Genomic DNA, 27,535 nt, shown 5'->3' with positions numbered 1-27,535 from the left:
TCCCTCTGCAAACTGTCTCCTCTTGGTTTCCTTCCTGTCTATCTGACTACTCCTCATGTCCTTTGCAAGAACATCATTTCTGTGTCTTCTCTGCTACCCCAAGGTTCTGTCCTGGGTCTTCTTGTCTTCTCTCTCTACACTTTCTCAGTGACTTCATCAGTTTCCATGGCTCTGGTTGTTATGATTATGTGGATGACTTGTAGATCAGTAGGTCTAGCCTTAACCTTACCGCTAAACTCTAGTCCCTCATCACCAACTGCTGATTGGGTATTTTCAGTTGGATGTCTGTGGGCATCTCAAACTCACCATTTCCAAACCATAGCCATTTTTTCCCTTCAACATTACTCTCTTCCAAACATCCCTGTTCCTTTTGAGGGCATCCATCCCTCAGGTTCATAACCTTGATTGTTGTCCTTGACCCTTTCCCCGCACCTACCATTCTATGGCCATATCCTGTTCCTTCTTCCGCCTCATCTCTCCTGTGTGTCCTTTTCTTTCTCTTTGACCCCCAGGGCTCTTTTGTCATTTTATAAATTCTCGGGTCTTACCAGCCTGGACTAGGTAGCATGAGGCCATACTCAGCTTTATCCCTCAGGACACATATTCCTCAAACTTGCAGATTACATAGGAGCAGTCATAAGTAAGATTTGTATGCTAATCTGCCGGAAAATCTTTTTAGGGCAATCTGGGTGTCACCTGAATAGAAGGGATGGCCCAAGTCCTATGATAGCCATAGGAAGGAAAAAAGAAGAGTATTAGGGAAGTAAGTACCTGTATACAGGAGATGGAAGAGCCTGGAGCAGTCAGAAAGAACCAGGGAAGTGCAACACCGTGGAAACCAGCAAGTGGGAGGGCCTTGTTAACTGCCCTGTATTGATAGGTTGACTCCCAATGGGTATAATGCCCACTGACAGACTTTTTACTGAGCCTTGTGCAAGGGCAGACCCGTTCTAATTAGACGAGTATTCTAGAACTTGCTTCTAGCCGTGGGGGTGGCCGAAGTATAGAAATGACTAAAGATATCCAAGGTCTCAGAGAGTTCCCCTCTCTAAAGTTTTATACATTATCAGCCAAATTCTCTTTCCTTCCAGAAATGCCCTGGCAGGACCAGAGGAACAAATAACAGACATCTCGCACTTTCAAAGGTGCAGAGCACTTTGCCACCTCGTTTGAGTCTCAGAGCAGCCCCGTGGAGTAGGGGTCGTTATTGCCATTTAGAGATGGAGAAACTGAGGCAAAGACCGTTGGGTTGGGAGTCAGAAGACTTGGGTTTGAATCTTGCCTCTCCATTTTATTATTTTTCATGGCCTTGGGCGCCTCTCTGGGCCTTCCCTTCTTCCTTAGTGTAATGGAGGCTTTGTCCTATGTGATCTTTAAAGTCGTCCAGCTCTGAATACTGTGTATAATGTTAATAGAGAATTGAGTAGCCAGGTTGTGGTTTTTGAGGATCAAAAACGCTTAAAAAGCCTATGAAGAGCTTATTGGGTATCCTCCACTTCCCCTCTCCCCACCATGCACCCATTGTCTTGGTCAGTCAAAGAAAGTAAAAGAATATACACATTTAAGCAGTGAATCTAAGCCAACTATTTAGCAACATAACGGCCAAAAATAAATATTTTTTTGTGGGAGATTTTTAGGGGGAGGGTGTTTGATAGACCCAAACAAGCCCTTGTGTGCTTCCTTCCCCATGGAATGGCGACTTGTTTCCCAAAGGTTTACTCTCAGGATTGTCGCTACTTCGTGATGACTTTCATTTGTTTGATCATACGCATCTTTATATCTTGATTTGGGTCCTGTTAGTGATCACCCTGTGTACCACAAGTGTTGGACCTGAGGCTCATTATGTTAAAGAAGTATTCAGCCAAATCTTGAGATAGGATAGATGGAGGACTTGATTAGATCCGCACATTGATTGTAAAAAAGGGAAAGTCTCCTTTGTAGTAACCCAAATTATGACATACACGCTTCCCTCATCTAGCTGCCCGTATTACATGATGCCAAGGTTTAGAGAACATGAACATTTACATCTCCAAGGTTATCTCGTTTGATGCTCACAACAACTCTAGGAGGTTGGGGAAACTGAGGCAAACAGAGGGTGACTTGCCCAGGATCACACAAGTTGCGAGCGTCCGGGGCCTGATTTGAACTCAGGTCTTTCTGACTCCAGCCCAGCAGTCTGTCCACTGTCCCACCTTGCTGCCTCTAAATTAGAGTGAAAGAATTCTTTCTTCCTACCCCAAACTTACTGGTTTTTGGCAATGGCTCCAAAAGCAAAATGGGAGTACCTCCTTTCCACAAATATTTTGTACCAAAATACATTTGTTCTTTAAAAAAATGGCTTCTCAGTATATTTGAAATACCAAGTATGTTGTGGGAGGCCCTCTAGTTTTGGAGTTGGTTAAGATGGGTTCCCCCCAGTCACGAACATTCGTTGGTAGTGTTTTATTACGCATGGACAGGTAAGTGGCACAGTGGATAGAGCGCAGCCTGGAGTCAGGAAGACCTGAGTCCAAATCTGGCTCCAGATACTTACTGGCTATGTGACCCTGGGCAAGTCACGTAAGCCCATTTGCCTCAGTTTCTGCCTCTGTAAAATGAGCTGGAGAAGGAAATGGGAAAGCCCTCCAGGATCTTTGTTAAGAACACCCCCAGTGGGGTCACGAAGAGTTGGCCATGGCTGACATGATTGAACAGCAACAATAAACAATCAACGTGGCTTGTTATGTTTCTGGTTTTTGATCCCTTGTGGGAGGCTCTTAAGTATTATGGGAGGACCAAGTGATATACTTTTATTTTAATATCCCATACTAGTTTACAGTAGATAATTAGTGTCCTGCTGCCCCCAGTGGTGAATGAATATGATAGAAGGTTTGATATTTTCCCTTGGGATTGGGGCTTTGTATTCTTCTGAGAATTTCCATTGGGTGGCTACTTCTTCTGCCATGACCCAGCCAGGCCTTCTCATCTTACATAATCCCTGTCCTTGCCATCCCATGCATCCCAACCACCCAGAGGACCTTCCTAACACAGTGGGAGCCTTTGTTCTGTTCTTTTTGTTAAAATTCTTGTGGAAATTCCCCCAATTCCCGTATGTGATAATGCTCCCACTGATCTCTGTTGCAAACTGACTCCTCCCCTCAGGGCTGGGAGGAAACGGTGGATGCTGCTGTGGCTCACCTGTTGAAGACCTGTCTCTCCAAGAGCTCTAAGGAGCAGGCCCTGAACCTCACCAGCCAGCTGAACATCCCCAAGGACACCAGTCGTCTGAAGAAGCACATCACCCTTCTCTGTGACCGCCTCGCCAAAGGGGGCCGCCTCTGTTTAAGCACCGACACCGCGGCTCAGCAGACCATTGTCATGCCAGGTGAGACAGACGTGACCGTCCCCGAAGGAAAGGAATCTATCTTGGGTTAGAGCTGGAGCTTCAATTTCATGTGGGAGTGATGATAGCCAAGAAAATTGCTCCCACATTTCCCTCCAGCTATCCTAGCTTAACCACTTGAATAAATATTCTGAGGGTATTTGCTTGCTAGACATTTTAGGATGGTATGTCTTTTTTCCCCCTGCTTTTGAATACATGATACGTTTTGTTTTTCTTCTAACCAATAAAAAGTGGATTAGAGAATCAAACTATTTTTAAGGTAAAGTTTTACTAAATGTGATCACAAGATACCATATTTCATGAACATAAATAGAATAATAGACCAGCTAATGGGGCCCAGATGAGGCTCCTCTGCAGCTCTCCATGATCCCAGGCATCAAAGTCAGTGAATGCAGAGATGCTGAGCTCAGTACCATAGGCTCAAAGGCAGGCCCTGGGGTCCTGGGGGGCTGGGGGGTCCCAGAGCCTTTAGGCTTGGCCTGGTCCTTCTTAGCACTTCCTGGCTGTGGTCACTCGTAGCCATAGCAGCATCCAGGGATGTCCAAGAGTGAGACTGGCTAAGTTTGCGTGGCATAAATGCAGACTCTGGTGGAGGCTGTGTCTCTTTACCTTGGCAGTTAGGGCCACCTGCCTCCTCCCATGAAGCAGGGCTCTGGTTAGGGACAGCATGGCCTTCCTCTTCCCACCCATGCCCCTGACTGTACGTCCCCTGGCCTGGCTCCAACACATACAGCCTTGGACGAGTGACTTTGCTTTGCTGGGCTTCCATGTCCATGAAATGAGGGATGACTCAAGGGGTCTCCTCTCTCTTAGTCTCCTCCATTTTGCTTTCTTTTGGAACATAAATGAAAATGTAAAAGCATTAAGAAATGAGTTGGACTCACTGCCTGTGAGTGTAACCTAGACATCAGCATCTGTCCCCCCACCCCCATCCAGTTTGTTTTTAAATACACGTAGGCAGCCCCTTGGTTGCAGGTGGTAAAGGAGTGGTTTCTTTGCAAGATCAATGTGCTTAACTGAGAGCTCACTTTCCTCTGCAAATGTGCTCTCCTTGGTGGCTGGCCCAGGATAGCCCACAAGCTAAGTTCATTCATTTCTTCCTTAGGTTAAGTACTCCACACTTACGAAGAAAAACAGTAGACAACAAGCTTTGAGTCGGGGGGACTAAATATAAGATTTCTTTGGTACAGGGAACTCCAGATGAGGAAGCTCCTTTTACCAATGAGGATCATCACTTAGAGCACTGTAACTTGTCCACTGTGTGACTAGTGACTTGTCCAGGGTCACGCAGCCAGGCTGGGTCAGAGGCAGGACCTGACCCTTGGCCTTTCCAGCTCCAAGGCAGGCTTCCCCTCCACTTTGGCAATTAGAGCAATTAAATAAATAGAAAAGCAGCAACGTTGAATGAATAAGCAGTTCATTATTGTGAATGCTTGGCTCCAAGTTGTCGAGGGCTTGTTGGCCCTGGTCATTTTATATATAGGACCTCTGTCCCCCAAAGCTTTTTGAAATATGTAGTCAGCCTGGGAAAAGGCCCACCCCAAAGTCTTCTGATGAACACTGGTCTCTTAGGTCATCTAAAGATACATATCTTAGTTTACATTGAAGGCCATCCTAGGAAAAGAGCATCTTAATCCATGGGGCCTGTCATGGGGTCATGGAGTCATGGAGGACGGGAACAAGGTTTAGCTGAAGCCCCACGCTCTCAGGGCTTCAGAATCTGGTATTGGAAAGATGTTTGTGGGGACAGCTTTTGGGGGGGATGAGAACAGCGGTCATGGAACAGAGGCAAGAAAGGAAGAGAATGGGGACAGCCTCCTCCTAGTCAGCCCAGCCAAGGGGCAGCTGGTAGCCCTGCCAGCACAGTATGTGGCCCTGTTCGTAAAGTACTTCCCCTGGAACTCGAGCCCTAGCCTGGAAGCTGGTGAGCAACAGTTAAGTGGAGCTCAGTGTCATTGTGGGCAGATAGAGTCCGGGTGGAGGAGACTCCCATTGCCCTTATGCCCCTGAGTCCCATCTTAGATTGTAGGCCTTTGTTCTTATGCCTGGGTGTTCCTCAGAGGGAGAGTTTGTGAAGCAGAGGAGAGAATTCACTTAATTAGGAAGATGAAAGAGGCTTCTAATAGAGTAGTGGCTCCTTTTTTCACTTGGTCTGGTATTTACATTTGATTTATCCCTTTTGTGACTATCTATACCCCATGAAGGCTCTCCCATTTGCTTAAAACTAGGCAGCTGGCTTCAACACAGATTCCTTCATTGTGTCACTTCCTTTATAGTTCCCTGTGATAGGAAGAGGCAAGTAGTGTATCCCTGACATATATGTATAATGTAGATTTTACGTGGGTAGTGCCTGGGGGCATTTTCCTTAACTCAGAGGCCAAGTTCTCCAGTAGCAGCTATCCCGGGTTCAAAGTACTCTGTAGATCCATATCCCTTAAAACCATAGCCCATGAGCCCCAACCAGTGTGCTTACCTTTAATAATCACCTAGAGGACAAAAACTCAAAGAAAAGGCATATAATGAAATAGCATGGTAGGAAAAGGAGCAACAAAAATATCCCTAAATCTGGGCTGCCCTTTCCCACAAACACACATGGCATCTTTGTGAGGAATGGATTTACATTCAGAACATATGTGTGATGAATAGGAAGGTAAAGACAGATCACAAATGCCTAGGACATGGGCATTGCGGGGGCAGCTCACACTTCTCCTGGGTGGCTGCTGCTATCTTCTATTAATGTCATCATGCCGTTCCTCACTTGTCACTGCAGTGCACACTGTTCGGCCTGATGTGTCACACGTGTAGTTTCTGCTGAAGGCTGCCCCAGCTGTGTCCTCCAGCTTCTAACTCAGCCGAAACCTGTGGCTTTCTGTTTCTCCTCTGAGGACATGGGGGAGATAGGGTACTATTGGTGTAAAATTTTTACATGGGCCTTTTAGAAAAAGTAGGAAATCTTTGCCCTAAGATCTCAAGAAACCTCCTCTGCTCCTGGAGTCTTGCTTGGCTCCATGTTCTCCCGTCTCTGCTGCAGGACATTCTCAGCCCCCCAGGTGCCAAGTGCCTTAGAGAAGATTGGTCTACCTCTTCCAGGGGCTAAATTCCTCTGAGTCCTTACTGTAACATACACTTCTCAAATTTCAGTCTTTGAGTGCTAATACTATATGTCAGGTAACGGTTATTTGTCTAATAACTACCAAACAACCCAGGAGTTTTGGTTTCTCCAGTTTTAAAACTAAGTTTCTTCTGTTCTGGAAGTTCATTCATGTTCCTGTTTGCCCTTCCCCTAATTGGCCAGTTTGTCCAAGAATCTCCATTTTAAGGAAAGCTCCCAGACTAGCCATGGCTTGTTTCCTTCCTCTCTAGACTGCACTCCTGACTCTCTGGACTTTCTCTACTCTGCAAGTTCACTCCAGTCCTGAACTTCTCACACTGGAAGTATACTTTGCCCCCCAAGGTCCCTTCCCCAATTGGCTGCTTCCTTCCAGAACCTCCATTGTAAGGAAAACACCCAGGCCAGCCATGGCTCCATTCCTCTCCTGACTACACTTTGGACATGCTCTACCATGCTCTGGCATGGCGGTTCCCTCCTTTCCATTCATTCTATCTATTGTCTTATCCCATTAGAATGTTAGCTCCATGAGGGCAAGGACCGTTTATCTTTCTGCCTGTTGTATTGGGCTTAGCACAGTGCATGGTATGTGGTAAGCTGTAATGGATGTTTCTGGACTTGTTGGCTGTTCTCCCAAGCAGATGCCAAGGGAGGAAGCTTACAGAAAGAGACAAAACCATTGGTGTAATTGTGCTCAGCTCCCTTCCTGGCCCTTTCATATACAGACGAACTTAAAGTGTGAAAAGGGCTTTACTGTGCTCCTCAGATGGACAGTCGGGGGCAAGGAGAGTTGAATGGTTTCCCCAAATCCTCCCCTTGAACTTGAGGAAGTAGGATGATCTGACATCTGGGCCATGGATTGCACTTCCCACTAGACTCAGTTAACCTGAGTAGTACCAGTCTGTGGCTTGGTGGAAAGCACCCAGGGTTTGGAGTTAGAAAACCTGGCTCAGGCTGCTTCGTCTTCCAGCCCTGGCTGGCCAAACCCTCTCCTTACTCAGGGGCTCAGTCTCCTCACGTGTAGCATGAGCGAGGTGGGCTAGACTGAGTTCCCTTGAATTTCCAAATCAGGGATCCTCAATATATTTAGAGGCAGATTGGTTTCATGTGTAAACTATTACCATTCTTTCATTTTCGACTTAAATTGGGCCAGCTGGGGGAAAAGAACAATTTCTTGGAGTGTCCCTTCTTTTTTATGGGGAACGTCTTGACTGTAACCATGTGAAACTGATTTGATCCTGGGGTTATGTTGGTGCTGCCTGTGATGGGCCATGGCCAGGACATCAGCTCTTCCAAATGCCATGAGTTCTTTTTCTCAGTCACACAGGCAATCTGTCATGCGCTGAACCATGTTATTTAAACAACATTTTACTCATAAAACATCAAGTGAAAATTGTATGTGAGAAAAGATACACTAGAATTCATGAAATTATAGAATGTCTTAGAGCAGGAAGGGGCCTCAGAGGCCATTGAGACCAATCCATTGACTTTGCACATGAGGAAGCTAGAGGCCAACCAGAGGAAGAGACTTTAGAGTTCGTACCCTAAGCTATGAGAATGTTTGATTTTACCAGGTGGCCCATTAAATTTAGGTAGACAGAGCACAGTGGCCCTAGGTCTATTATTTCAGCCTTTGGGATTTTTGTCCTCAGTTTTACTTTAGTGAAGATCATACCCTCAGCCTCCTCTCTGGTTGTTTGAAAGCAGGGCCCTGGTGTTCCGCCACCCTCCCCAGCCCTTCCCTTGTTGAAGTTTATGGAGGCTGTCAAGGTCTTTAGAATGGATTGCTGCAATCTCTTTCAGCTGAATTCCTCAGATTCCTGAGCTATCCAAGGAGCTTTCCCCTTATCTCTGGCCTGAGCTACAGTTTTTGTATACATGGCTTCCTGCTAGGGAATATGGTTTCCAACAGGCTGGTTTATAGTGGTTGTCTCAACACTTTCCTTTTCCCCTTTTTTCAATTCTGTGTTCTCCTCTCTAGATTTATGAACCCCCAGAACCTTCTAACATCCATGGTTGATACAATAATGGCCCTAATTACCTACCTAATATCTCCGACACACATACTCAAAATGTACTGTGTCAGTGGGCTTAGCCCATGAAATATGGAGACATATTAATATTGTGCTCATGAAAAATGCATGGCTTTTATTCCTGTCTTAAGGTCTTTCTTTCTAGTTACCGTACCCCTCATTTTGCTGATGTTTTTTTCCACCGAAGAGTGATAGGGGGCTAGTGATGTCACAGTCAATGTCGTCTTGGTGATCAAGTGGTCTGGATCGAGAAGAGAGAAAGCTATTCTATACAAAGTGTAGTGGCCAAGATCTTAAATGTCACTTAGTCTGACTAAGTGCCTCAATTATATAGGAAGCTAATGCAAGCCAAGTTAGATGACTTATGACTGTGGTCAGATGAATTATAAGCCGTATCAGGCTATATCCTCAGCTGGGTTGCCTTTGACACTGGCCAAACAGGGAGCTCAAAAGGGTTGGTAAATGGGTCCTTCCGAGTTATGCATCTGAACCAGAAAAGTGTTTCGCTGGTAGTGAGATCCATCTACCCAACTCCTCTTCCCACACTGTGCCGTGGATTGGAATGTCTCTTTTAATGAAGTACCTAGCTGACCCTTTTTTTGTTGGGGCATTTTTAAACTTCCCTTTTAATATTTAAAACTATGTCATTTAGTTAATGGTCCACTTAGTGGTTTGATCTCTGTTTGAGGAACCTCCTGAGTCAGTCATTTCATCAGGATGCCTGAAGTCTTTCCCTTATCTGCCACATAAGACACCTTAAGATTTGTTCCATGCAGTACGGGGAGCTTTCTTTCCTATTTGTTTAATGGCGACACTCTCAGTGCTTTTATGTGACTGACTGGTCTGCGGTTCTTTATTAAATTACAAGGCAAATTGGATTTCTTTCCAACTTAGGAAAATACCCACGAACAGCAGCTAAAAAGCTTTTGAGCATATTTATTTTTCTTTTGGAAACAATAATACTTAATTTATAAATTAAAGAGGAGTGGGACTAGAAGCTAGCCGGTAATTCTGTCCAGAGTCATGTGGAGGGCAGGGAGGAAGGAAAACAGTGTTTGCAAATAATATCTTGATACTTTTATCATTAGATGGATCTGTAACATCATGAATGAATGAATGAAGAAGCGGGTAATCCTCAGTCTCTTTGAATCCCCTGACCTTCTCCTTGCCACACATGGGGTAGTCAGGTTGTATCAGGGTCTCCCCATTATCCATTTAATTAAAATGTCCACCTTCCTTTGTCTGCCCAAAACCTCCTGTCGCCCTGTGACTCGCCCAGCTAACCTCTCCTTTGCCTTCACCTCTCCCTCCAGAGCCTCCATCCCTCAGTAGCCTTCTAGCCCCTCAGCTTCCCTGTCCTCTCCTTCCCATCCTTTCCCCACAGGTGTGGTGCAGCGTCTTGTTGGTAGGAGATTTCTTATGGAATGCGTCATACTTTTATTAGTGATGAGAATAAAGGTACAGGCAGCGTGTTTATCAGATGGACGTTTGCAGGTGACACAAGGCAAGGAGAGTCATCTCATACACAAGGTGGCACCATCAGGATCCAAGAGAAGATCTTGGCGGATCAGAACACAGCACTGAGCTGATTTCTGTGAACGTTCGAAGTCGGCTGGGCTTTTTCTTCACAGTTGCCCATGAGGTTGGTAGTTTTTTATCCCTCGAGGAACCTGAGGCTTAGAGAGATTAAGCGTTTGGCTCAGGATCACCTCTTCTGGGCAGTGTGAACTGAGACCCAGGCCTCATGCCTCTGAGACTGGCATTCTTTCCATCGCCCCAGAGCCTCTTGTGAGGGTTCTTTGTCCACAAAGGAACCAGAGCAGGGAGAGGGGTCTCTGGAGGACCTGGGAGCTGTCCAGCTTCTCTTTCCCACAAGCCTGCTCTGAACAAGTCCTTCCCCTCTTCTCAGTGTTGGAACCTGCTTCAGTCTGGGAAAGGAAGCTCTGAACCAGTCCAAAACATATACAGTGGCTGTGAGCTTGCTGAATGTAATTCTTGTGTATCAGGACTGGTCGGCTATTCAAGCTAGCTTCTTCTTTGCTGTCTTCAGTGGTTAGCTCATACAAGGCTGTCTCTCTCCAGCCATTTTCCCATATATTTACATACCTATCAATGCATGTTTATTGGAGGTTGGGGTAGAAGGGAATCTCTGCTCTTTTATACATGGACATTGCTTATTTCTAAATATGTGGTTTATACCAGGGCACTCATTGCCTTACATCCTAATCCTATTCCATCCTAACACAAATTTATGTATTTTTGCCTACCTCCTTTGTTAAAGAAGATAATTGAATGTTTAAAGTCCTTTTTTTCAAAAAAAAAAATTGATGCCTTTAAAACAATTACATTCCTTTCAAATATGTCCCCTGCCTATCACTCAGTGAGTTTTCACTTGCTTTAAAAAATGTATTTATTTATTTTGAGTCTTCATTTGTAGCAAAAATGGACAAATAAAAAGTAATTTTGCCAAACTAGCCAACACATTGATTGGGTCTGACGGTATATGCAGCAATCTCTAACCATAATCCTCCCTGCCCTCTTATCATTGAATACAGGCGGATGCATTTTTTCATTTCTTCTCTAAGTCCAATCATAGTCCTGTAATTACACAGGATTCAGCTTTATTTTCGTGGTTTTTTCCATTTACATTTCTGTAGTCGTGTATATTTCTTTTGAGGTTCTGCTGACTTTACTTTGTGTCAGTTCATATCAGTTTTCCCATGTTCCTCTGAATTCTCCACATTGATTTTTTTTATGGCACAATAATAATATTCTGTGACATTCATGTGTCACGATTTACTGACCCATTCATTCAGTCCCCAATCACTGGGCACCTAGTTTAAAGATAGCTTGCTTTATGTAAATAATTCAGCCTTCATAATGTCAGAAAATGACTTTATAACCTACTTTTGCTGAATTTTCTTGGTAGAAGCTGAAATCCTCATTAGAGCTAACATTTAGAGGACGTCTAACACTTTGCAGAACATTTTACCTAATTTATCTTTGTTGAGTCTCACAATGACAATGGTGATCTCGGGCCCCCAGATATCATATTACACAGGTGTGGTTATTTTGTTATTTATTTTAGGAAGAAACAGAAGGGCAGAGAAATGAAGCGCTAGCTAATAATAATCAGAATCAGGATTGGAACCCAGGTCTTGAAGACCATTTGCTATGTCCTAGCTAGACAAATGGTGGTCTCTTTTGTGGGCGGTAGTACTGAAAGAATTAGATTCTTGACATGTTGGTGTATTTCTTAATAGCATTTTAGCTAATTCATTGATTAGACGCGTTTCTAAAATGCAGCGGACCAATTAATAAAGCTTTTCAAGTATATCTTTAGTGCTCTAGATGGCACACTTTGATGTCCCGATATCCCTGACCAAGCCAGTGGTTTCATCTGGAGTGGGCGATGAGGCAGGCTTCTTGTTCTTTCCTCACTTCATCGAGTGAAGAAGAGAGAGGCTTTTCTTGTAAGTGAAAAGGAACACCCTCAATTTTATAACCTCCCGTAACAGATTTCAGCACCAAAGTTCAGCTCCCCCCACTTGGGTATGACACATGCTTTTTCACTGGAAGTGACATAAAGTGTACCTTTCACAGCTAAATGTCAGAGGATAATTTTCCATGAATTCACATCGGAACCTTCAAGAGCTGTCACTTAGAGCCTGTAGTTTCACCTCATTTTAAAATTAGTTGGTGTTCCACCCGCACTTCGCACCCCTGCCCCTAAAAAAAGGTGTTCTGTTTTCACTGAGGTGTTTACCTGACCTTTGTGTGGAGCCAGAAGTCTCCACCTGGGTCCTTCCTGTCTGTCTGTCACTATGGCAGACTTGGCTGGTGGCTCGTGGGCAGTGGACTTCAAGCACCCCAAGCTTGGCCACATCGCCTCATATTTCTGAAGGTTCCCCATCTACCTGCATGATAGATTTTCAGCCTATACCTCTGTGAAATGAGTGCACCTGAGCCCCAAAACATGGGACTTTTTAAAAATACATGCCGTGAATGATAAAGGGTGACTGATGTCAGAACCCCCATCGTTATTTGTCTGAGTCAGGAACCACTGAAGGTCCACTAATTGTCACTGCTTTATTTGTTCCACACCCTGCCCCATTCCCCACCCCTCACCCCTGGTGTTTCAAGGAAGACTTTGGGATTATTAAAAAATACTGCAGTTTCTCAAGGATAGTCCATCCCACTTTCCTTCTCCTCTTGTCCAATTCTCAGCCCAGGTCATTGTCCATTTACAATGTCTAGCTATGAGGCATGCCCATGTACACATGCGAGTGTGTATATAGGTAATATATGCATAATATGTATTATAGATATAATAGTAATACCCTGATGGATGAGCTCTAAAGATTAGTCTTACAGCTGCAGGCCTTAGTCTGGACGATAGCCATTTTTCATCCACTTGTTTCTTCCTGTGTGGATAGTTAGACCAACTTGTTTAAAGAGATAATGATTTCTTTAAGAAGCTCTTCAGTGTTCTGGGTTTTAATGCATTCTGCACAATGTCATCAACAAACAGTCATCTATGGGAAATCCCCCTTAGAGAGCAAACAGTTGTTAATGTTAAGAAATAAACCCTTTTCTACTTAAAGAGATTCTGATTTGTTTATTGTGCTGATTTCATTAAGACTTGGGAAACACAAGTGATTACACAACTTGCTATTTAGTAAATATTGATTTATGGTGATTAGTAAAAGAGAAGAGGAACACTCAAATAAACACTCCCTGCCATTGTAATGAGCAATCTTATGATGAGCAGAATAGTTAATAATGGCTTATGTATAGCGCGTATTTCCTCCCTCAAATGAGTCTCCAAGAATGGCTGTATCTTCCATATTACATCAGAGAACCCAGATCTCAATCGAAGTATGTCTTTCTTGAAGTAATGTCTATATAATGATGGCAGAGACCGTGTGTTATAGTGGATGGCACTCCTGCCCTGGCTTCAAGAAGACCAGACCAGGCACCAACCAGTTCAACTTCAAATGCCTCCCATGTTGCCAGTGAGAACTTGCATGTGAGAAGAATCTCTAAAGACATTTATCAAGGAGGTGTAGAATTGGCAAAGGAGGCTGGTCAGTCACATGCCAAGAACGAGGTGTAAAAATGATGAGAGAAAGTCCTCCAGCATGTTAGGTGGCTCCTCTGTGAAGGAGTGGAGGAGAACTAAGTAGGATGAGAAGGTTAAAAACATTTTTGCCTAGAATCTTGAATCTTAGCAAGAGATCTTTAGAATAAAAGTAGAGGAGGGAATGGGTGGCAGAATGGGAGGAAAAAGTGGACTGCTCACTCATATCCAGCCTGCTGGGCCAGGTGCCACAAAAAGTTAAAGGAAAGAGATAGGAAGAATGCCAGAGATCAGCAAAGTCCAGGGAGAGAGCCAATAATAAGATACCTGTATCTGCTCCCAGATACAGGATTAAACGTGGACAAAGTATAGGTAATAAGCAGGGTGAAATAGGTGTCTTAATTCAGAATGGTTCATTCGACCTCATAGGAATCACTGAGATTTGGTGGAGATGGGGGGCTTCTAGCTGGAAGGTGACTGCAGAAGGCTGTATCTTTTTTAGGTGTAATTGGTTGGATGAAGGGCCTGGCGGAGAAGCATAAGAGGAAACACTTGTGTGAGGAAATCTAAGAAGTCGAAGGGGAGAGGAGAAGGAAGAGGCATAGGTGAGAAACAGTGCAGGGAGTGATGGAAGCTAGCCATGGGACTGCTAGCCAGAAGGATTCCCTGCCTTTACTGATTATTGGTTACTAGCAAGAGGGAAAAAGGAAAAGAAAAGAGAAACCTTGTTAATAGACAAATGGCAGTTGTAAAGAATCTTTGTTTCGCCATGTTGAAATGATGGCTTGATTGGTGCAAGCCAGAGAGAGCTTTGTTAAACAGTCCTCTCATTATCAGTATCAAGGCTGGCACAGAGGCAGGGAGACTTGTGCTTGCTGAAGGTGTTTCCCTCTGTCGTGGAGGATGTCTTGCGCAGTGTTTTATTGAAAAAGGAATCCCCTTTTTTTGATAATGAGGTTGTCCAGGTGCTCATGTTTGTAGATCACGTTGTACAGATTGCTCCAAGTCCCAGAATCCCAGCTGATCTGCTTGGTGAGATCTATTAGTCTTCCAAAGAGACTGTTCCTTACAGAAGAAAACAATACATTGATGAATAACTCTGGTTATTGAGAGGATAATGTGCAATTGAATTGACAGCCCATTGAGATGACCCTGTGGATGGATAATGAGATGGGCCCAGAATGGAGTAGGAGGAAGAGAGAGGGCTGATTTGCATTTGAGAATTAGCTAAGCATTTCTAACCATTCTAAAATGTTCCCTGAAACACAAAGCTCAGCATGACGCCATGTGGCTGTGAATCATGGGCCTCCTCAGTGGATGAAGAGTCAGAATGATGGGTGAGAGACCCATGAGGAGAAGAAGTAGGAGGAAACATGTTTGTAGGTGTGTTCAGAAGAGGAGGTGGGCCAGGCAGATAGTGAGAATGAGGAATTCCTCATGAATACCCAAAGGGCTGAATTGTTGCTCACGGGATTTTAAAGAACCTCGAGGAAAACCCACACACTTGTTAGGTCATGACAAGAACTGAACCAGGGGAGAGGTCACTGGTGGATCAGCACCATTGATGAGAACACACATCCATGAGCTCACAGATCCATTGACATACAAGACTTTTAACCTTCTCCTCTAACTAGGGGACCAACCTGCATTAAATAAGCACATCTAGATGGTAATGAATCCTGGCAGGAAGTCAAGCATCGAATACTCCATGAAGATTACAGGAATTTCTCTTTGGTTTCCATAACTTTGCTATGGAAGGGTTCAGGCTGGGGTCAAGGTTTTCAAGGAGGACCACAGGCCCCTCTGTCTTCCCTAAACACTCCTTTAACTGACTCTTGAACCAACTCCTTGTCTTCCTTTGGGTTTAGGGCTATAAGATGCCAGCTGCTGAGAGATTCCTGGACAGGACTCTTAGCCAAGACTAAAGCATCTAGGTGGCCCTGTGAGCAAAGTGCTAGGCCTGGAGTAAGGAAGACCTGAGTTCAAATCTGTCCTCAGACATTAGCTGTGTGACCGTGGGCAAGTCACTTAACCTCTCTTTCCTCAACTGTAAAATGTATGTAATAGCAGCATCTATTTCTCAGGATCCTTGTGAGATTCAAATGAGATAATACTCATAAAAAATGCTTAGCACAGGGCCCAGCACATAGAGATGCTGATTCCCTTCCATGTCGTGTCCTCCACCCCTACCCCCGTCTGTCTTCTTTCTAAATGAGCTTCTTTGACTCTGGGCTAATTGCTTCAGCTCCAAGCAGCTATTAATTAGTAAGAGCCACGGCTGTTTATCGTCAGCAGACCTACAGGTGATGTCCTAAAATATTCAGAAACATCTTTTCATCCACCGTCTCTTCTGCTGTTGCCAGTCAGAAGCACTTCTTCACCTGCCTTACCACCGCCACTGGGTTCCAGTTGGGCCTAACTTACCAGGGACAAAGGATGCATTGGCTCTACAGACCACCCTTTTCCTGGCACATCGGATGTGTGTAAGATCCAAGGGAAGCCTTAATCGCACTCTGAGTAAGAAAACGACAACAACGGACAAAGACCGAGAGAGTTGTGGGATTGATTAAACAGCGAGTGAAACGCTTAGTAATTCGACTATTGGGAACAGATCCTGAAGGTGTTAGCAAAAACCATAAAAAGGTTACCTGTTCAGTATTTTATGGCAGCATTGTTTTGTAATTGCACAAAAATTGGCAGCAACCTCATTGCCCAACGATAGGATGGTTAAGGAAACTGGTGCACTAATGTAATGCCGTAATGCAATTAAGATAAATAAGGATGAGGAATGTAAGGGCATATGGAGGGGCCTTCATTAAATAATATGAAGTGGAAAAGTGTACGAAAATGAATAGGGGAACACAGAACCCAGAGGGCAATGTGTAGGGAGGGACTGCAAAGGTGTTGGGCTGCTTTCTACATTGAAATTAGCTAACTGAAATGCAAGTAGTTATGGTGCCAGCTTAGTCGGCTTATTGATGGACAGAATTAAGTTTTTGATAAATCATTTAAGAAAAAGTGGGAAAATTCATATTTATGTGAATTGAAAGCTTTTAAAATATAGACAATTAGGAGAGTGCAGCTAATAGATAATTAGGAGAGAGCTTCCCACAATGAAAAGGCATGGTCTGCAATCTGCGTCTTTGGAGGGAATACCCATGTTGAGGAACTAGGCAAGTGAAAACATCAAAGTAAATATGTTTAATGGAGTCATTCTGTAACTTTGTATCTCCTTTCAAAGATAGATTATATACATATATATATGTATATAATCCGTGTAGCTAATAGACACACACATAGATATCTAAATCTATAATCTACGTAGATACCTCTATACATACACATATATATCCTTTTGAAGAGATCTCCTTTTAGAGGCATGAGCACTGGATGGTTAAGCCCCCTGCTGTTACAGTCAGAGAACCTGGGTTTAAATCCATCTTTGGCAACTTATACCTGTGTTAGCTTGGGAACATCATGAATGCTCTAAGCTTCAGGGCCCTCGTCTGTAAAATGATGGAGTTAGATTAGATGTCCTCTGTCTCATCCAGATCTAATTCTCTGTTGGAGTCACCACAGTATACGTGTATAGCAAATGTATTCAAAATTTCCTGTGAAGACAAATTCTCTTAGATATAAATTTTTTCTAATCTCCACCTCTCTTGTAATTAAATAGAATTTCACTTAGAACACAAAGTCCAGTGGAAAGTCAACAATGGGGTTCATTATTTTTATTGCCTGATTGTATTGAAACCTAGATTAATTTTTTATGGGTTAAATTATAAGTCGAAGTTAGCTCTAAATGTGTTGTTGATTACAGACCAATAAAATGCCCTCATGTACTTTTATTTAGCAGATGATAGGGACTGGACCCATGACAGCGCATGGGGAACTCCCAGGTGAGGAAGCTCCCTTGACCAATGCAGGTCAGCACTTTTTCTGTAACTTCACATCTTAGTGAGTTTCCTGGAGCACCAAGAGTTAAGGGCTTGCCCTGGGTCACATGGATGGTCAGAATCAGAACTTGGACCCCCCAGATCTGACTGGCTCCAAAGCTGTACTCTTTCCGCTGGGCCATGCTGCCTTTCCTAATTTTGTTTAACAGTAATTAATGTACCTCTTGAAGCCCTGTGGCCTTTTACTTACAGCTTTGCTAGTGGAAGCAAATACTGAATAGAGCCATCAGTAGTTTCTGCTTTTGTTCCTTGTCTCTGCATGATGGCAGATATAGGTAGGCCAACAGAAAGAACATTTCATTGTGGGTTCCCAGGCCGGGACTGCGTAGTTGAAACACTTCTCTCAGGCATCTGAAGAGGAGTGGAAAGTGTAAAAAGGCTAAAGCAATCACATTTACCAAAATGAATATTTAAAGAGAAGAAAATCATGAATAATATATGCCCCAAAAGAGGCCCCGTGTGCAGTGAGAGCTTCATCACTTTCATTCCTTGACATGGAAGCTGGGCACTTCCAACTCGCCTCATCTCCATCAATTAGGAGCGCCTGGGCATTCAGACTCTGACTGGGTCCTTCTTGTGTTGGAACCATTAGATGTTAATGGGTCCAGCTTAAGTGTAAGTGGTCAGGGTTGATTCCTAATGCTGCTTTGTGATAATTCTTAGCAAAAGAAATCCTCCCCTATGGCCATACTCATCTTGGCAGTTTCTTTCCTAAACAAATTGGTGTTTGTGGGAGGCCACTGGCCACCTGTGTGGCAAGTCCTTGGTGACACATTGGAGGAGTTGAGGGTCTTCAGGCCTTGGGGAACCTTGATGATGAGAAGCAAGAAGGGTGGAGCTGGGGACATTTTATGTTTAAATTTTACTTGTAGAAATAACAAAAGATACCGCATTCCAAGAGTTCTTCCTTTATGATAGCCAAGGAGAAGGTAATTTTGTTTTTAAGACATAAGCTGGAAGCTGTTTGCAGCGACAGCATCATAATTTCATTAACAGGGTCTGCCATTCCTTTGCCCTCTTGGGTTTACACAACCCTTTCTTCATGGCGGCAGTAGGGAGAAGAGTCAGGGAATGTGTTCTACTGACAGTGAAGGCAGGTAGAAGGGGGAAAGGACAGTAACTTCATGCTAAATGGGTCAAAGGTAATGGTTTTGTAATGACAAGTGACACTTGAGTATCTGGGGAAGAAGGAATTAGCAGAAAGGGACAGATTTAAGACATAGTTGAAGGAGCAAGGACCTGGTGGAGGAAACAGGAAAGGATGCCCACAAATCTTGGGTGTTTGATCGCCAAGCCTCTCACTTTGGTTTTGATGGTGGGACAAAATGAGGCACTCACAAGTCATGGAGTAGTTGACAAAAGGAGATTTACTTTGCCCTAATATAGCAAGAATATGTAACTAGGATGCAGTCACCTCCCCCTAACTGCCCACCCTTCTGTAGGCTGAGTCTGGTCATGGGACCATGGTGACTCCAGTGGTCTTCAGAAACCTACTAAGCCTAGACTGCCTCTGGCTAGGATGTTTTATACCTTTAGGTCACCAAGAAGTTAGCTTAGTTCAGCCTCATACCCAGACTGGGTGGGAAGAGTGCCAGTCACACCAATTCTTATGATCAAGGCCAGGAAATTGGTCCAATGAAAGGAAAGAGAAAAGACCACATGTGGCTCATGGTTTTAGAGGAGGAAGAGCCAATTCATATGTTAATGAGTCCCATTGAACCCCTCCAAACCAAGGTAACTGGGTGACCAGACAATCACTAGGTCATTACTTGTCTGTTAAGCTCCATAGGTGCGAGCCACCATCTCATTTGAGCTACATCTTTTTTCTCCAGGCAAGTGTGTGCTGACTCATCCTAATAGCACAGCCCTAGCTAAATGTTGCTCAGACCACTGTCTCCCAGAGTTGGTCTCCTTGTCTTTGTTCTGTCCCCTCTGCAATCTTTCATATGATTCCCAATGTAATCTTCGTAATGCACAAAACCGACCTTGTGACTTAACTGCTCCAGAATCTTTAGCGGTCTCCCACTAAGGACAAGTTTCTTAGTATATCCTTTCAAGGGTTGCTCTCAACCCCCCTTTTATCTACCTGAAATAAAGAGGGTTATCAGAGTAGCAGCAAGGAGGGTCTTTAATGGAGGCAAGGGAATTGCTGTCTGGGACACCACACCACACTATGGTATTGGAGTGCCTTTGAAAGGCAGAAGGGGTGGACTTTAAATGAATTTCAGTGGGAAGGGAGTCTCCTGGAATCTTGTGAAACCTTTACAAAAGTTGTTTTGCAGAACAACCATAGGGAAGGCTGTGGAGGTTCAGGGAGTGGTGATATCTGGTCAGAACTGTGGGCTCCAGGAGCAACAACAGGGAATTTCACAAGACCGGCTCCAACCAGGGGGTCAGTGGGGTCCGGGTCAGGTAGCCTCTTCCTGTGGCTACCTTCAGCACTTTCTAGCTTTATCTGCCATGCCTCCTTTTGATAACACTCTACATTTCAGCCAGATCAGATAAGCTCACCATGTTCTAACTTCATCCTGCCTCTCCAGGTTTTTGCTAATGTGGTTCCCCATACGTGAAATTATTCCCCTTCCTCTACCTTTGTTTCTTCAATTCCTTCCCTTGCTTCTAAGCTTGGGTGCTTCTTCCATGAAGCCTTCCTTCATCACCCAACTTAAGAGATCATCCCTCTTCTCAAGTCTCTCCTAAGGCTCTATTTAAAACTCTCTTACTTACTTTTTATGTTCTTTCTGTTTCTGGGTGTTTGTCTTACCCTCTATTAAACAGCTCTTTGAGGGCAGGAACTACATATCTATCTTGTCTGTATGACCAGCCCCCACGCCTTTGTACATTTGTCAAATTGAGAGAGATGAGAACAGGAGGTTTTTTTTTTTTTATTCTGTGCTCCTGGGAGGACTGCTACTTGAAATCATTTCCCAAAGAAGGAGTTTCTACAACCTTCCCCATAATGGGGCCCAGTGTCTCCCCAAGCTTCTGACCAGAAAGTTTCCGTAAATATCTTACCCACATCCCTCCTGTTGGAATGAAAGCGCATTTCCTCTGGGCCTAAGGCCTTCATGTTCTTCCATGCAGTATCTCCTGATGATTCCCCTGGGGAGACCCCTTCAGTTTCTTCTTCTCTAGGTTCCATGACTATAATTACTGTTGCCTTGGTTCTTCAGTGGATCAGCATTCTTATCATCTACATGGAAGTTTCCTCCATCCCCTAGACCCCCAGACCCACCCAGAAGCATGGATCATGACCCAGCCAGGCCATCTCCTGCTGTGCATCTCTTGCCCATTTCCTTCCTTAAATCCTCTGAAAAGGAACCACACTCAACAGAGACCTCCAACAAGGTCTTTTAATTTCTCCTCATGCCCCACTGTTACCAGTCACTCATTGTGTGACTGGCCAGCCTTTTCCAAACATGAGCGTCCTTGACACTCTGTGATATCACTACACCCTTTTCAGTCCTCCATGGGGACATCTATCGGCCCATGCTAGGATTTTTTGCATTGCCCTTTGGGTCATCTGCTTCTGAGACCGTGGTGTTCCATAAATGAATCTACTGTATCAAGCCAGCCCCAGCTCTTGATGCCCCTCCTCTTCAGCCATCTACCAGGACAGCAGGCCCTGCTGAGCATGGGCCTCCTGACTTCTGCTTGGCCTCTATGCAGACTCCTCCACCCCAACTTTACCCCCTTTACTCATAGTCTGCAGTCATACCGGTTAGGGTCCCATCACTTGCATACTGCTCTGCACATATGTTTAATAAATGCTTTTTCACTTTTTTTTTCAGTGCTAGTGCTCTTGGAAGGGGCAGAATGGTTCACTGCCTTATGTCTCCGCTCCCAATCCCTGTAGCTGCCTAGACCAAAACTCCTTTCTCTGGCCACCATTCCCCTTGTCTGTGTATTATACTCCTCCAACAGAGCATAAGCTCACTGAGGGCAGCAGTCGTCTCGCTTTTGTTTTTGTGTCTCTGGCCCTTAGTGCAGGTAATCAATGATTGATCGATCATCTGATTATTAAAGTCACTATCCTATAGGTGATCATGTTTCTTCTCTTTCTTTGGCCATCCTTCATTAGCAGGACTTTTCAGAAAGCCTTAATCACTTTCCTTGTTTTAGAATAGGGTGGGGAACCTGCAGTCTTTGAGGCTACATGTGGTCTCTAGGTTCTCAAGTGTGGCCAAATTTGGATTCAGTCAAAGGGCTGCACTTGAGGGTCTAGAAGGCCCCATGTGGCCTCAAAGCCATTGGTTTGCCACCATGGTCTAGAAATTCAAGAAATAGGAATTTTCAGTTTTGTCCCCGTAACCTCTTAACCTTTCATTCTGTTTTCCAAATCAGTCTGACTTTCCTGGTCTGTCTCAGGGTATTGCTACAAGAAATGAGCAAAGGCACCTGAGAAATGTGTTTCTCTTCTCCAAGTACAGAAAAGGTACAGCTTAAATATCACTTTTTAACCCTGTTTTCAGATTGATTGTGAAATCTTTAGAGTTCTCTTCATGGCACCTCTCTTTAAACAGTGGAGGCCTCTTGAACTCTGTTATCCCCAGCCCCTGGCTAATTGCTGCCATAATGAGAGTGAGGAGAGAAGAGGAGGGAACAATCTTTTCCATCTCGAGGTGGGAAGACAACAGTAAAACTGGGAGATGAGAAAAGAAAGTCGAAAGATGTAAAAATAGGAAGGAGACTTGGGGGAGTGGTGGAGTGGAGAGAAGATAGTCATTTTTAGGATTCCTGGATTGTGAATCATGGCGAAAATTTCCTAAGAAAGTTAAAAAAAAAGACATTGGGATCCCTAAGAAGAACAATGGGCTTGTATTAGTTAAGATCAACGTGCTAGCCTGCCTCTCTGTTATGCGTTTAACTCCTCCTGACAACGCTCTTACTAGTAGGCATCCCTAATTTGATGAAAGCTGAACTTTATTAATTTTGACCCCCTTCCAAAGGCTGAACCTTCTGGCACTTAAGTCTTTGATTGTAAATTAGAGTTATCCCTGAAATTAGCGCAGCTTTCAAATGGGCATATGATTAGCAGGACGATGGACTCGACTTTCCATTTTAATGACACGCAGTCTTCTTAGGGACAAAGAGCAGCTGAGCTGTGCACTTCTGAGAATATTTACTCAGCCCTTCAGCTTGACACTGGAGCCCAGGGAGGAGATGGGTGATGAATAGTGGATGGTGGGGAATGATGAAAGTTGATGAAAGCTTGTGCCTGATGTCAGCCCCCACCACATGGATTTTTCAGGTAGATCAGGGCCCCTTCATCCACCATTTACTGTGGGATGTCCAAGAAATGTTGGTCCCCTGCGATCTCTTTGTGAATTTGTTTTTTTTTTTTTTTAAAGGCGTGATTCATATCTCATGGGTAAATTTCTGTTGCCTGGCACTGTTTGGGATTCACAGTGGCTGCTCAGGAGGAAAACTAGGCAGATCATGTTGGCAGTCTCTCGATTCCCTCCCTCCACCCTTCTTTAGAATGTTTCAGAAGGCAATGAGATGCTGCTTGTTCTCTCTGTCTTGACTCAAGATTCCATCAGCATTCATATCATACAATGGGGACAGTTAGATTTTTGCCTAAGATTATTCTGATTCACTCTAATCAAACACACACTCTATCGTTCAGGGGGGCAAGTGCCTATGGCAGGCAGTGCTGAAGTCCTGGTGGGCATCCAGCACCAGAATACCTTGGAAACCTCTTGGAAGTTGGTGAAGCTATAAGGGGAGAGGAAGATTTAGTGCTTAGGGAGCAGAAATGCCTGTGTCCAATGCACTGGAGTGCCCTTCCTCAGTGTTAAGTATGGAGGCTGACACCGGGGAGTGATGAAGTCCAGCTCCAAGGGGGCCTCCAGTATCCTTCCTCCTTCCACAGGGCATGTGCTAGAGGCATGGCCCGGTGCCTTCCTCTCCCTCTCTGCTGAGACCATTCATACTAGGCAGTGATTCAGATCATCTTGATGGCAGTAATAAAGGAAACACTTTTTAAGAAGAGAGTATAGACACTTCCCTAAAGTTAGGATTTTGTGCACGTTGTCCACTGAGCAAGAAATTGTCTTTTGTCTGTTGCTTTAATAGATGTGGTAGGAGCTGACATCAGGCACAGACTCACAGGTGTTGTTCCTCCTGTGTCTGAAAAGACCTTTAAAGCTTCATAAGTGCAGGAGACGCTGGCAAACATTGAAGTCGCTTCTCATTTGGAAATGAGAACTGGCTTCGTTCTAAGCTGAGATCCAGATGATTGATCAAAAGGGAGAGTCCGATAATTTTTTTTATGATCCCTTGGACAACCACCCTCCCAGTATTTTAGAACAGAAACACAGGTAGTGCTGCCAAAGAAACAACTTGTATTTTGACCCCTTATCCAACACTTCAAAAGCTACTTTATTCTAGGCTGGTATAAAATGGATTCTCATGCAGATAACTTGATCCTCTAGACATCATAAGGAGAGGTCTCCCCGCTCCTTGGTCCTTTTCACTGTACTCTGAGTGATGGCAGCACCCAGGAATGTCTGAGGAGGAATGTGGGGCAGCCCTGCCCCGGCCCGTATGGACTGCTCAGACAGATTCCTGATATGGGCAGCCAGAGCTCCCTTCAGCTATGTTTACAGTGGACCGCCACATCTGAGAGAGCAGTTGACTTAAAGCTTAACATCTCTGGGCACTGCTGCCAATGGGACAAAATATTTACTGGAACTTATGTTTTATTCATTCTGTCTTTGACATGCATTTCTTGTCTTGACCGGAATGCACTGTATTTTTTTTTAAGTGTTTTTGCTTAATTATGTTACTCTGACTTGTTTTAGAGATGAAGCCACGGTCTTTTATACTGTCTCTTCTCTCCCCCTTGATTTTGCGGGAAATGAGGGAGCCTTTTGCTCTCAGTCTCATTTACATAGTTTATAAATAGCTTTATCGTGTCTGCTGATTCCCTTAATGTCCTCCTCTGAAGTTTGACTGTGGGGTGGGGGTCTCTGTGGCAGAGCTCTGGCAAGTGCCCCCATGGCTACCAAAGGCTTGGCGGATGAGCCCAGTGGCACACTGGGTATGGGTTTTGAGGACCTGCTTAGTGAGGCTGAGAGAGGCCCAGCTTCAGAATGTTTTTTGGCCATAACAACTTGTGAAGACTGTTTGCTGAGGTGCAGAGAGGTTATGTTTAGTGTCTGAGTCCTTGAGGACTGACCCTGATATAATTGGATGGCCTCGAAATAAGAAGCCCATGTGTTGGCTCCACTTATAACAGCCTCCTTTCTCTTCCCTTGCAGAATCTCCCCATGCCCCGTCTCCACATGGCTCACATGTAAGGCATTTCAATATGGCGGAGAGGAGTTCTGTCCTCTTCTGCCAGATGTTCTAATACTTCTGTGGAAAGTTATATAAAGAGGAGTTCTTGGCATCTGATCAGTCTGTTTGGAAGAGTGCATAAGGTGAAAAACAGAATGTGGCTCATCCTCTGACCAGAGCAATAATCTCTCAAGTATTTCTGACTCTTTTCTCTGAAATTTGAGATTGGAAACAGATCTGGTCTTTTCCTCCAAAGACTGAATTCATTCCTCAGGGATTGTCTGTTTGAGGCAAGGAAGAGCTCATCTTCTTTCTTTAGAATCAGCCCTTCTGAGCCAGAGACCCCAGGAGCCCTCACTGCAAGGGGGCTTTGAGCAAGTCACTGTGGTCCAGTGAGGGCTGCAGATAAGGTGATCTCTAAAATCTCTTCCAGTCCTAAATTTCCATGAGTCTTCCTTCATGGATCAGAAAGGCAGATGTCCCCAGTCTGCCCATCACCTCCTCTCTCTGTCTCCCCTTGCCTTTGCCTGGGTGCTCGTTAGCTTCTCACCTGCCCTCTTTTCACTGGCTTCCCCACCTGTTTTTTCAGAGCTTCTGATGAGAAGTTCACCATCCTACTAGTAGCTGTTCTGGGTTCAGTGGCAGGAAATAAGGACTTGAATGGCAGTGAGGACAATGAAAGCATCACGTGACACAGATTAGAAGGGAAAGGGACCTTCTTTGAACTCATGATGCTGATAAACTCAGAGAGTGAGTATGTATATATAGAGAGAGAGACAAGAAGAGGGTCTAGGACAGAGTCCTGGGTAGCAAAAGGACAAAAAATGAATGGTGAACCAGCAGAAGACCCATTTTACCAATGCGGAGACCCAGGCCCAGAAATTAAGTGACTTGCCCAGGGTTACCCAGCTGATCAGTATCTGAGGCAGGATTTGAACCCAAACTCCAGGTGTAGCAATGTCCCCCACCTAGGAACACATGGGAGTTAATTAGCTAATTAAGATTGGCTACAGAACCTCCTTTCCATTCAGCTCACAGCATGTAATGGTGTGGCATTATTCCAAGGTCCAATGTTTTCCAGGCAGAGTTTACTGGTGTTCTGTGCAACGTGAACGACTGTCAGGAAAATCTCCAGGCCGGTGACAGTTTCCAGGACCAGGTGGAAGAGGGAATGGCTGTTCTTCTTGCTGTCTAAAGAAGGGGGCTGGGCTGAAAGGCCAAACAGGCTGCCACGTAGGGATGAGCAGTGACATGTATGTGGGTAGAGCAGCCTGTTGCAAGTGAGACATGCATCGGCAGTAGATGAGGTTGAGGGCTTAGCCCAAGTCAGAGCACCTTTTCAGAAGGCAGGCCTCGCAGGGAGGCTGGATGCCCTCCTCAGAGTCACCAGAAAGTGGAATGGTCCCCTGGCCTATGGATTGCCTGGGTCCTACCTATGGGCTGGGCTGGGTTTCTATTGCAGGCTCACAAGTACAGTCTGCCAGAGGGACCCATTGCCCTAAGGTGCATGTAGCAACACAGTTATAATCTACTTTATGCCAAAAGTACTCTTATGTGCATCATTTTTTTCTGTAGGAAAACATTTTTTTCTCTTTTTCTCTAAAAGTTTCCTGACTTCTTTTTTTATATTTATTCCAACTGACATTACTATGTGTGCAGTACAGACTGGCTGTATGATCAACCCTGGGCACAGTGCCCAGGTTACTCTTTAGGACTGTAATCTAGAGAGCAGATGGTTATCAACATTGTTGAAGGGAGTACTTCCACCGGTAGGCACAGAGTTAGGCTCTGGGTATTCTTACCTATTGTGCTTACCGTCTACTGGGAGACTGTAGCATATGCCCTGAAATGTACTTACTGTACAGGGAAAATTGAGGAAGGAAGATCAGGGAAGACTTCATGGAAGAGGTGGTACCTGAGCTGAGAAAGAAGAATTCTGAGAGCTGGAGATGAGGAAGGAGTCAGTCAGTAAGCATTTATTTAGCTCCTACTATGTGCCAGGCACTGTAGGCATGAGCAACATATGTGATTAGTGTGAAATGTTCAGGGAACCACTTCTAGTTCAGGAGGCAGCCCAGAATGGAGGAAAGAGAACTAACTTTTGATTCAGAGGACCTGGGTTCAAACTTGGCTTGAATGCTTAGTACTTTTAAGACTTTGAACAAGTCATGCTACCTCTGTGGGCCTCAGTTTCTTCATCTGTAAAATGAAGATAATGGCACCTCTCTTCTGTGTGGACCAAATGAGATAGTAATTGTGAAGCATTTAGCGTAGGGCCCGGCACACAGTACGTGCCATATAAGTGTTAGTTGTATCCTTGCACTAGAAGCCCTTTGAGGACCCTTCTCTCTAGGGTTGAGTCTACGAGGCTGGAGAGGTGGGTGAGAGCCGATGGAAAAGGCTTCTGAGCAGGGGGTGACCTGGCCAGACCCACGTCTTAGCAAGATGCCTTTGGCAGCTGTGTGGATGGTGGACTGGAGAGGATAGAGTTGGAATGAGGGGAGGGATGCAGGAGATGTTATTAGGTAGGATAAAACAAGACAACCCGTTGGCCACGGAGGGTGAGGGAGTGAGTTGTGTCTGGGCCAACCCTGTGGTTATTAACTTGGGTGACTACATGGAGAAGGGAGAAGGGAGTAAGCATTTATTTAGCACCTTCTGTGTACCAGGCACCATGCTTTATAAATATTG

The 27,535-nt window shown here is 44.6% G+C and overlaps 1 protein-coding gene across 2 annotated transcripts in view; it reads left to right on the top strand.

Moving 5' to 3' along the window:
- BBS9 (Bardet-Biedl syndrome 9) overlaps nucleotides 1-27,535 on the top strand; it is a 357,944-nt gene that overhangs the window by 296,455 nt on the left and 33,954 nt on the right. For both annotated transcript variants that reach the window (XM_036738870.1, XM_036738869.1), the window contains one exon: nucleotides 3,142-3,364. In XM_036738870.1, the coding sequence (XP_036594765.1) occupies nucleotides 3,142-3,364 (223 nt within the window). The remainder of the gene's footprint in view (nucleotides 1-3,141; nucleotides 3,365-27,535) is intronic.

The sequence above is a fragment of the Trichosurus vulpecula genome, chromosome 9 (assembly GCF_011100635.1).
Source record: "Trichosurus vulpecula isolate mTriVul1 chromosome 9, mTriVul1.pri, whole genome shotgun sequence".
Taxonomy (NCBI): Eukaryota; Metazoa; Chordata; class Mammalia; order Diprotodontia; family Phalangeridae; genus Trichosurus; species Trichosurus vulpecula.
The sequence above is the reverse complement of the archived record's forward strand: the minus strand, read 5'-3'. Positions and strand labels throughout refer to the sequence as shown.